Genomic DNA, 12,500 nt, shown 5'->3' on the forward strand with positions numbered 1-12,500 from the left:
CCAGTAAAATGGATGATGGCTCGTCTAGCGATAGCATGGAGATGGAGATCATGCCTGGCTACATGGAGCTCACCTCCAGAGCATATTCAGTCGTATTTAGTGCCTTTATGGACTGTAAAGACTGCGGGCTGGAGTTGTCCATAAGGACATTGCTGGATCACGCATACATAACTTGGATGGAGATCTTCATGCTGTTCCTCTGCACTGTCATGTGGACGAAAGTGCGCAAGGGACTGACCGTGTACTTCTTTGAGGTAAATATACACGCAGAAGCCAACTGCATTATTTATATTGGGTAATATAGCTGTACCATTTTATTTAGACGATGTTGATCATTTAAAAACCTTCATAGTCATTAGAGCAGGCTGTAAATACAGGAATATTAGATGCCAGGTTTCGAAAGCATCACTGGCGCCTTCGGTGAATATTTTGAAACACTGGAAGTTGCATCACCATTGTTTGTTAAAAGGATAGTTCACCCAAACATGAGTGGTTTCTCACCATTTATGTACTCTCGAGTGGTTCTTAACTTCAATTTCTGTCTTCTGTTGGACACAAATTGAGATATTCAGAAGAATGTTGGGGAAAAACAGACATTGATATCAATAGTACGAACAAAAACATACTAAGAAAGTCAATGGCTGATTTTTTCCCAACAGTCTTCATTATATCTTCCATTGTGTTCAACAGAAGACTGAACATTTCTGGGAGAACTATCCTTTCAAAGGAGACCTATTATATCAGGTTTTTATACCACAAGTTGTAAAATAAATCTTCAAAGTCCCTAAAGTATGTATGTGAAGTTTCAGCTCAAAATACCACACAAATCATTTTTCATAACTCTTTGAAGCTGCCCCCTCTTAGGCCATTTTGCTGACTGTCGCCTTTAAATGCAAATGAGATTGTGCTCTTTTCAAAATAGGGCGGAGCTACAAACACCTGTGTGTCAGCATAGTGGCAGATTCAAAAACAAGACTAAAGTTATCGCTGTGAAAAACTGAAAATATCAATAGAAGTGTCTCAGAAGAAGGAAGTCTATGGAGGCTACGGTGTTTATTTGTGCGTCCTAAAACTCCACGTTTATAATCTTAGTCACTGACATTAGTTTCAGAAGGCTCAGTGTGAAGACTCTAATGCTGTGTTCACACCAGATGCGGAACGATTCGCGCGTAAATAGACATGTGAACATTTTGAGTTCACTCGCTCCATTTGCGCATCAAATTCACTTCACAACAGGGTATATGCCGAAGCATGCTAATAGGACTTTTCATTTGCCAGTAACCTGGGTTAATCGCTTACGGTGAACTGTATGCCAATGCAAAATCGTCGCGTTTAAGGTCTGTTTTCTTTAAAAATCAGCAATCTCCTCTAGCTGAGTGATATCTGATATAAAGTGGGTCTCAGATTGTACAAGAAGCACTGCATTAAATTACATTTCCCCCACTGTGTCTTTATAATATGAGTATTTATTTTACCCCAGTATATTTAATAGAGCTTCTGCGCTAGTCTGCTGATTCTGACGGGCGCGTGCGAGTAAACGGCTTTTTGTCTAGTTTTACACTTGAGCTAAATGAATTCAACTAAATGAATGCCAAAGTCTATTTAACTGATTGCATTTAAAATACATTACAACATCGATGCTGTAAAAGGAACCGTATAAAATGGGAAAACTCACAATAACAGGTCACCGGAAGTTTATTAGTATGGGAAAAACTCTAGCTCGGCATATACCTATAGAAGTGAATTGGGATTGGGCAGGGCTTCTGTCTGACCGGTGACTCTAGCTTCGTTGCTAAATGGCTAACATGGATTTTAATAAGAGAATAGCTGTGTTTATGTGCTTTAGGAAGGTTTATAAAAAGCATAGATTCATTTGGCTTCATCCACTAGATGCTTTCAGAGGTGCACCCAGCTCTGTGAGTTCACCAACTCCTCCAGAAACTAAATCTGGATGATGGAGGCTTTCAGCGGTGCTTCTGACTGAACCGAGTCCAGTTTGATGAGCTGTTGTCCGGTGTCCAGTTACCAACAACAGACTTTGAACTTGAACTCAAATTGGCAAAACGCTCAACTGTGCCGCTTCATTCGCACGAATCGAGTCATTTGCGCCACCTCATTCACGTGAATCGCGCCGCAGGAAGCCTATTTGCGTCTTTGCATTGACTTAACATGCAAATCACTCGCGCTTGGCGCTTCATCCGCGTCTGAAGTGAATGCAGCATATCGGATGGCTGCTTCTCACTTAGGGCTGTTTATGCTAATGAGGAAGAGATGGTCACTAATGGGCGGAGCTTTGCCCCTCTGATGACACGTACAAAGGGAGAATGTCAATCAAAAGTGTTTCTGCAGGCTGTTTTTATCAAGAGTGATAATAAAAAACTAAATTAATTGATTTTTACCATTAGATCCTGGCTATAATTGCACAATGTTGCCACACAACTGTGTTTAAACCCCTTATTCAAGAGCTGTTTTCCATTTAAAGGTCATTTTAGCCTCTACTGCACATGTGAGAAAGTGTGGTTGGTTCTCATTCTGTCTTGACACTTCACTTCACAAGATATATTTTTAATTCGCAAATGCAAGAAAAAGTTTGCCAAAATGTGTTTGTGGTGTAGTTTATCTTCAACGAACCAAAAGAAAACCTGAGAGGTTTCGTCTGCTGTTTACAGGCCATTAAATTTCACCACTATCGAAGTGAATTGGGATTCGTGTCATGGGCGGGGCTTCTGTCTGCCCGGTGACTAGCTTCGTTGCTAAATGGCTAACATGGATTTTATTAAGAGAATAGTTGTGTTTATGTGCTTTAGGAAGGTTTATAAAAAGCATAGATTCATTTGGTGCCGTCCACTAGATGCTTTCAGAGGTGCACCCAGCTCTGTGAGTTCATCAACTCCTCCAGAAACTGAATCTGGATGATGGAGGCTTTCAGCGGTGCTTCTGACTGAACCGAGTCCAGTTTGATGAGCTGTTGTCCGGTGTCACCAAAAAAGCACCCAACAACAGACTTTCCAACTTGAACTCAAATTGGCAAAACGCTCAACTGTGCCGCTTCATTCGCATGAATCGAGTCATTCGTGCCACCTCATTCACGTGAATCGCGCTGCAGGAAGTCTATTTGCGTCTTTGCATTGACTTAACATGCAAATCACTCGCGCTTGGCGCTTCATCCGCGTCTGAAGTGAATGCAGCATAATGACGGATGGCTGCTTCTCACTTAGGGCTGTTTATGCTAATGAGGAAGAGATGGTCACTAATGGGCGGGGCTTTGCCCCTCTGATGACACGTACAAAGGGAGAATGTCAATCAAAAGTGTTTCTGCAGGCTGTTTTTATCAAGTGTGATCATAAAAAACTAATTAATTGATTTTTACCATTAGATGCAGGCTATAGTTGCACAATGTTGCCACACAACTGTGTTTTAACCCCTTATTCAAGAGCTGTTTTCCATTTAAAGGTCATTTTAGCCTCTTCTGTACATGTGAGAAAGTGCGGTTGGTTCTCATTCTGTCTTGACACTTCACTTCACAAGATATATTTTTAATTCGCAAATGCAAGAAAAAGTTTGCCAAAATGTGTTTGTGGTGTAGTTTATCTTCAACGAACCAAAAGAAAACCTGAGAGGTTTCGTCTGCTGTTTACAGGCCATTAAATTTCACCAATGAAGTTGCAATGTGCGCTGTTTTACATAGTTTTTATTTTGCATTTAAACTTTTACATACTTTTACATACAAAAGATTGCTATGCAAACAGGTTACTAACTATCAGGTTTCCCAGGCTTGAACTTCACTGATCTGCCTCACGTCGGGATATCCCCACATTTTGCATTTGCTGCAGATTTTGACGTACGCTGCTTCCTGTCTGTGAAGTGTGTGAGGCTGAAACATGCCGCTTCAGCTCCTGATTCACAAGCTCTCTGCGCCTGTGTTTGTTGGGGTTTATTCTTCCTGTAAATTCTTTTCTCTCAGCACGTTGAGAAATTCAGACGGATGGCGTGGGGCAGCTGCCGTGTTGTTAATACAGAAATATGTGACGCATCGGGAGCTTGTCTGGGTTATAACCTTTGAGTGATAGAGAATGAGCAGTCACATCTCTGCAGTTTGTTATTTAAACATGGATTTGCAAACAAAGTGACAAGTGGCTGTTCAGTCCCATATAGAAATCTGATATGTGGAAATATATTCAGATTATATACATGACATACAAGCTCATATTTGGATTTCATTCATTCATTTGAATGAGAGGAGGCTTAGTCCCTTTATTAATCTAGGGTCGCCACAGCGGAATGAACCGCCAACTTATCCAGCATATGTTTTACGCAGTGGATGCCCTTCCAGCTGCAACCCATCACTGGGAAACACCCATAAACACTCATTCCCACACATACACTGTGGACATTTTTAGCTTACCCAATTCACCTATACCACATGTCTTTGGATACAGGGAGAACATGCAAACTCCACATAGAAACGTCAGCTGACCCAGCCGAGGCTCGAACCAGCGACCTTTTTGCTGTGAGGCGACAGAGCTACCCAATGCACCACCCTATTTGGATTTCACATATATAAAATATGTCATATACGCAGCATATATTTCAAAATATTGCAAAAATTCCTGCTTATATATTTGTTTCAATCATTGTAATTACAAATATGTTTATATATGATAAGTAAAAGCATATAAATGGCCATACATATCAACACATTTATAAAATAATATATTTAAACATATATGTTCATATTTGTAATTCAGTTTTTAAATATGTAGCACACTGTCTATGACATACTCATTCATTTTCCTTCGGCTTAGTCACTTATTTATCAGGGTTTGCCACAGCGGAATGACCCGCCAACTATTCTGGCATATGTTTTATGCAGCGGATGCCCTTCCAGCCGCAACCCATAACTGGGAAACACCCATACTCTTTTTATATCACACACACACTCATACACTATGGCCAATTTAGTTCATCCAATTCAATTATAGCGCATGTCTTTGGATTGTGGGAAACCCATACGAACACAGGGAGAACATGCAAACTCTACACAGAACTGGCCCAGCCTGGACTCGAACCAGTGACCCTCTTGCTGTGAGGCGACAGTGCTAACCACTGTGCTGCCTTATATAGGGGGATGTAGGATGTGCCTTGTGCTTCTTGGCTAATAAAGCTGACTCTCTCAGTGAAAGATGGCGTCTCATTTAATATGCAAGATTAAAGTAAGTCAGCATAAAGCCATTTGATTAAACCACTGCATCCTAATGGCATGCCAAAATATCATATCAGTCTATGGGAACCAGATGGGAATATGGTGTACTGGTTCTTCTTAAAGCGATATTTCACCCAAAAATCACCCAATGAAAATATGTGCATAAAAATATGTGGATGGAAACCTAGCTACTGAAAGCTACTCTTTAATTTTACAATAAAATTCACAAAGAAGCTATTCCTTCAAAGAAATAGTTCACCCAAAAGTTCATGAAAGGATCCAGCGTATTCAGCACATTGTAAAACATCTGAAATGTTGTTTTGGTCATACTAAAACCCCTCAGTCTATCACAGTGGTTCAGTATTATTCCCTTCAGAACTGGCTTGAGCAGGGGTGTCAAGCCTACGGCCCGCAGGCTGGATCAGGCCAGCAAAAGAATTTAATGCGGCCCCCAAGATGATTCTCTAAGGTATAAAAATGAGCTACAATTATTCAATATAAGAAACTGTTGTTCCAAGTGTGTCCACTAGATGGCTAAATACCACATTGTTAATTTCATTCAACCCAGAAGCCTGAATCAGCGTCAGTTTGACAGCCAGAGCGAAAGACCTCATCTATACCCTGTCAAACCTCACTGAGGTGATCTCACAAGGAAACGTAACGATTTTACGTTTTGTTAGTTTAGTGGCTAATTCGTATGAGTTCGTATGAAAATGTACCATTTGAAAAAGGAGGCGCGGCACCCAACCACACCCCTAAACCCAACCGTCATTGGTGGATAAGCAAATCGTTCTAAATTGTACAAATAAGATCGTACAAATTCACACAAATTAGCGATTATGTTTGGAACCACATACCTTGTGAGCAAGTTTTCTCTAAATAAAAGAAAGCTCACGCACAAGAACTTGAATTATCTCCTGAAGTTGACTGCCACTCAGGATGTGACGCCTGATATTGAAGCGTTGGTAAAAGCTAAACGATCCCAGGTATCAGGAGTCAAATAAACTATGCAACCTCACTTAAAGTGCTGCATGAGACACCCTGATATAGTTCTGCAGACATCCAAGTTTCCTGGAAGGTCCGGGAGTCTCCCGCATATGCATAGAGACTCCCGGATTCCCGCAAACGAATGATAATCTCCCGGAAATCGCGTGTCTCAACCCCCTCCTGCCCTTCGTAAATATGTTGCGCACCCCTCTCTCTCCCCACCTGTCTTCGCATATGTTGCCGTGCACTCCCCTGAACCTCCCCCCCTCTTCAAATACATTGCGCAACAACCCCCCCCACGCGCTCTACAAATACGTCGCGCACAGCCCCTCCCTTACTTATACCATGATTTAACCAGTCTGGCCCACTTGTGAACAGATTTTACTCCATGTGGCCCCTGAGCTAAAATTTGTTCGACACACCTGGTCTTGAGTATCTGTCTGTGCTCCCAAAGAGCGTCTCACACTTCTAGAATCCACCGCATTGCTTTCATTGTGTTTGTTCATTGTGTAAGCCAGCAGCTAGCTGTCTGTAACTCCCACTGAAGCTACGTAGGGCTACGCCCGGTGAGTGCCTGAATGGGAGAACACATGGGAAGCTAGGTTGCTGCCGAAAGTAGTGTTAGTGAGACCAGTAGGGGACGCTTAACCTAGGGGTCTGCGTGTGTCCTAACACCCCAGTATAGTGAAGGGGACTCTATACTGCTCAGTGAGCGCCGTCTTTCCGATGAGACGTTAAACTGAGGTCTCTGTGGGCATTAAAAATCCTAGAATGTCTTTCGAAAAAGAGAAAGGTATAACCTCGGCATCCTGAACAAATTCGCCCACTGGCCTCTGTCCATGATGACCTGTTAACCCTCTCCATATCATAATTAGCTTCATCACTCCTCTCCACCGATCAGCTGGTGTGCGGTCTGGCTCAATATGGCTGCCGCCACGTCATCAAGGTGGATGCTGCACACTGGTGCTGGATGAGGAGACCCCCCCCCCCAAAAAAAAAAAATGTGTAAAGCGCTATATAAATGTAAGGAATTATTATTATTATTAGTTCTTCATCTTATGAGGTGCAACTCATTTATTAGAGAAGAAAAAAGACCACAGTGGCTTCTCTCAATGCACTAAACTAAATTTTTTCGTTTTGATATTTGCCGCAGGTTATCAGGAAGGGATGATTTTCTTCTCTTTTACTCGTTGTATAAAAACAGTGCTTTTCAAGAGTTCACACTTAGCTGATAATCAATAAAGCGTAATTGGCATGCTGTCAGAGAGCCCTGAGCTCGCAATATCCTCGAGCCCGGGGCTCCCTCCCATTAGAAGGGCGAGAGGGGAGTTCGAGCTCAGGTAGGTCTAGAGAACTCCCCTGCTGTCGCCGTGTGAGAAGTGTAAACTAAGGTTGTCTTGGGTGATAATTTGGTTTAGTCAATTGGCTATGGTGGATGTTTTTGGACGGTGGGAGGAAACCGGGGAACCTGGGGGAAACCCACGCGAACACGGGGAGGACATGGAAACTCCGCACAGAAATGGCAACTGGCCCGATAGGAGGTTTGACCAGCGGTGTTCTTGCTGTGAGGCAACAGTGCTAGCCACTGGGCCACCGTGTCGCCCTATCAGAAAAAAGGGTGGAAAGTAGGGATGGAAGAGGGGTGGAAGAGGGAGTGAAAAACTCTGATTATTTATAATGCTTTTGTAATCATCTAATAGAGCAGATTACAGAGCTAATGAAGTGCCAGCTGTGTTGATCATAAGCACATGATCCTCTCGAAATTAGTTTATAAATAAACCACACTTATTTGCTAATGTTTTATGCCATACACGTAAGTCGCATCTTTGGATGGAAGCATATCTAGTGATATCCACTGATAATCATGAGCTGTTAACCCTTGAAAGGATTGAGCCAGTGAGATGAACTCAAAACCAGATAAAATTGTGAATGATGAACCGGTTGAACTGATTCATTGAGAACATCTGAGTCTAAAGATCGACTGAATGATTCATTAATGCACCATTGTCACACCATGTTTTCAAGGAGAGAACACTACGCTGTCAAATTCCTCCAGAAGACCTGGAGTAAAGTGCATTACATTATAGTACTTTTTGTTGAGGTCATGTGAGCTTTGGACTACGTTTTTAGTATCCTGCACTTTGGCCGTAAGATTGCATCGCCTGTCTTGTGAGATAATTTCTGGCACAGTCTGCAGATTTTGAAGTGTTTTGTGGACTATGTCCCGCACCCACTGATACATGCGTCCGGCGCGCAACATGATCTCCCTGCTTGCTTTTTAAACGAATCTCCCATGTTGCCTAATAAACAATTTATGGCATCAGCTCTTAGTGCTAATGAGGCCCATTCATTTTTAAAGTTCCCTTGCACTTTCATGTTCCCAAAACCGATGGAGTCTAGCATAAATCCATCTGGCTAGAACTGTAAACAGTGTGTTTGTGTGTACCAGTTTTGGTGGTTTACAAGGACTTTCTTTGTATATTGACATTGGTATGATCTAGTTGTACTGGGTTTATGAGGACATGCCTGATGTCCTTGTAATACAAAAGTTTAAAAATAATACTTTGAAATGACATATCAAGTTTCCTGTGAGGTTTGGGTTTAAGGGTAGGGACAAATAATTTGTGTTTTATACTGTATAAAATGTATTAGCGCTATATAAAGTCCTGGTAAACCACCAATACCAATACGTGTGTCTGTGTGTGCAAAAATCTAGGTCTTGACTGTGTGCTGGGTGGCTGAACTCATGCTGGTTTGACCTTTGATGAAACTCTGATGTCCATTATCCACTGGACCAGACCATTTTTAACCTTCTTTAAACCAAAACACCTAACAACGTCCCCACTCAGATAAACTTGGGCCGCCTGAAGAGCCTCCAAAGGAATATCATGCAGACATTAACCTTTGAGTCTGTCTTAACAGCAGTTATACACACAGAGGTCATCGACTCAGATAGTGTCGGAATGATTCACATTCTCAACACGCGTGTCGCAAACAAAATGACAAAAGTACTTCTCTTTAGTTTACTTACCTGTTGAAAGATCGCCAAACAGTTTAGATTAATTACATTATTCTAATGATTCAATGAACAGGAGGTAATTATTCTACTTACACTATGGTTCCCACAAGGACAGATGTAGTATTTCAGACATTCGTCAGGTTTTATGTCCTTAAACTAACAGGACTAGTTTCTCATCAAAAGCCTTCTGTTGTGTTTTGATGTTATTGTAGCTATGAAATAACTCAAATCATTCAGCGTAGTGATATGGAGCTATAATGCGCTCAAAATCCGCCAGAACTACTTTTTAGCTGTGCGTTTATCTGACAATAACTGCACACTGTGTTCATCGCCCAATCAGAATCAAGCATTCAACAACTACATAGAATAAGTATTGTTAACCACTAGCTGTGTTTCCATCCACTTATTTTATGCGCAATTTGGATATGCGCATAAAAAACTGTTGATTGAAACGCCAAGATGCGCATTAAGTTTTGAAAATGCGCATAAAAAACGTATGCGCATAACTGAGTAGGATACACTTTTTATTCGATAAGAAAAACTGCGCATAGACTATGATGGAAACACTTTTACCGAACAAATTCCAGTATGTGCATTAAAAATGAGATTTTCCTATAGGAGATCATGTGATAATAAAAATGAAATGAATAAAAATTTAATTCGCATCTTTGGATGGAAACATAACTAGTATTACAAAATGGTAGAAATTATAATAATAATGTTTATTGGCAGTCGATCATGCAGGAACCGTGATATATCGGTGCGCTGTAAGGAATGCTGAATTCCACAATCGATTTGTGTTGGAACGACATGAATGAATTAAGTTAACTTATTAAATCTTACAAATTTATGTGGATTGAACATAAAACTATTAAGTTCTCACTAAAAAAACTCAAGAATTGTGTCGTTTAAGCTCACTTTAATTAAGTATTTTGAACAAACACCAAACATGATTTATTAGAGTGTGGTATATCAGTGACTATACTGATTTTGGCTGATGAATGCTGTTGTTAATGTTATCACTGTAATAAACTGGTAGAAATTCAGCAAATAATATTGTGTATTGGCAGTCGACCAAGCAGGAACCATGATATATTGGTGCGCTGTAAGGAATGCTGGGTTCCACAATCGATTTGTGTTGGAACAACATGAATGAATTAACTTAACATATTATATTTTACAAATTTAAATGGATTGAACATAAAACTATTAAGTTGTCACTAAAAAAACTCAAGAATGGTGTCGTTTCAGATCAGTTTAATTAAGTATTTTGAATAAACAATAAACATTATTTATTACAGTGTGATATTTCAGCGGCTATACCGATATCGGTCAGGAACCGCTATTTTTAATATTAATGTTATCGATTCGATAGCAAAATTCGGCCGATATTTTTAGCAGATAAATTGTTTATTATTCGTGCCGCTTTAACCACTTCACATGCTTGTTCCCTACCACAGTTTTATTATTTTACTGGTATTTGTTTACTAATTTTGGTAAATTGAGCTGAATCAAATGAACCTTTCTAGTCATCTCAACTTACATCAGTCAAACTGACTAAAATATGAAGTCTTCATAACTTAAAATAATTGTTGAAACTTGCTAAAGTTATTAAAATAAGTTAAAGCAACATATAAACATTTGCTGTTATGACTTTTTGACGTACATTTTTGCAACGTGTAGGAAAGTAAGTTGGCCATAAAAACAAAATGGTGGATTAATAAAGTTCCGAGGTCTGTTTAAACTTTTCTGAAGTTGTTCACTGTATCTGTTTGCCTTCTGTTTTTGGAAACATGCAGAAAAATGAGAAAAATTTATATTTTCGCCTAATATATCGGCCACCGATATAAGTGTTATCGGTTATCGGTTATCGGTTATCGGTATGGGGGCGTCAAGGTGGCTCACTGGGTAGCACTGTTGCCTCACAGCAAGAGGGTCACTGGTTCCGGCTGGGCCAGTTGGCATTTCAATGTGGAGTTTGCATGGTCTCCCCTGTGTTGTCGTGGGTTTCTTCCGGGTGCTCCGGTTGGATGAACTAAATTGGCCGTAGTGTATGAGTGTGTGTGTGTGTGTGTGTGAATGTGACAGCATGTGGGTGTTTTCTAGTGCTAAGTTGCGGCTGGAAGGGCATCCGCTGCATAGTTGGTGGTTCATTCTGCTGTGGCAACCTCTGTTAAATCAAAGACTAAGCTGAAGGAAAATGAATTCTGAGTTAATAGTATTGATCAAAAATTCCATATCGGTGCATCCCTAATCCTCATATCATCTGAATCTCAATAAAATCTATTGTAAACCACCTCCTATTGATATACAAAGCCTATTAAAGCATTTGTCAGTTTAGAGACCTCCTTAGAGACCTGCATTGCACTGTGCCAGATGCAAGTATCGATGCAATTCTCATGTATTTGGTTGCTTGAGATAAAACTGCATGCTATTATTATCAGTAACCATCTTCAAACATCTGCATCCTTCCTTCCTTTTTTGTGCCGCCCAGTTTTTAACCACTCAGATCTCTCGATTAGGCACAACATCTTCATCTGAAATGACATTAGAAAACAAGCCACTTAGACTAAGAACAATCAAAGCTCAGGGAAATATCATTCAGCTCAACAGGGAGGAAAGAGGAGGGTGCTTGAGGGTCAGACGAGGGTACGATGAGCCTCCGTGGCTCCATCTGGCCCCATGGAGGTGCTTTTATCTCTTTCTCGGACATTTGTAGATTGGAAGTATTGGAAAAGTGTTTTTTTATTGGATATCGGATTTCTGCTTGAATGTCAGCCATATAGATATTTGATACATGGAAATACACTCGCTGGCCAATTTATTAGGTACACCTGTCCAACTGCTTGTTATTGCAAATTTCTAATCAGCCAATCACATTGCAGCAACTCAACGCATTTAGGCATGTAGGCATGGTCAAGACGATCTGCTGCAGTTCAAACCGAGCATCAGAATGGGGAAGAAAGGGGATTTAAGGAACTTTGAACGTGGCATGGTTGAGGTGCCAGACGAGCTGGTCTGAGTATTTCAGAAACTGCTGATCTACTGGGTTTTCACGCACAACCATCTCTAGGGTTTACAGAGAATGGTCTGAAAAAGAGAAAATATCAGTGAGCGGCAGTTCTGTGGGGGCAAACGCCTTGTTGATGCCAACAAGGAGGAGAATGGCCAGACTAGTTCCAGCTGATAGAAAGGCAACAGTAACTCAAATAACCACTCGTTACAACTGAGGTCTGCAGAAGAGCATCTCTGAACACACAACACGTCCAAGCTTGAGGCAGATGGGCTACA

The 12,500-nt window shown here is 40.9% G+C and overlaps 1 protein-coding gene across 2 annotated transcripts in view; it reads left to right on the forward strand.

The window, feature by feature from the left end:
• Positions 1–12,500, forward strand: part of cers1 (ceramide synthase 1) — a 45,551-nt gene that overhangs the window by 958 nt on the left and 32,093 nt on the right. For both annotated transcript variants that reach the window (XM_056447242.1, XM_056447243.1), the window contains exon 1: positions 1–254. This exon is cut by the window's left edge and continues 958 nt beyond it. In XM_056447242.1, the coding sequence (XP_056303217.1) occupies positions 1–254 (254 nt within the window). The remainder of the gene's footprint in view (positions 255–12,500) is intronic.

Source organism: Danio aesculapii, chromosome 22, assembly GCF_903798145.1.
Source record: "Danio aesculapii chromosome 22, fDanAes4.1, whole genome shotgun sequence".
Lineage (NCBI taxonomy): Eukaryota > Metazoa > Chordata > Actinopteri > Cypriniformes > Danionidae > Danio > Danio aesculapii.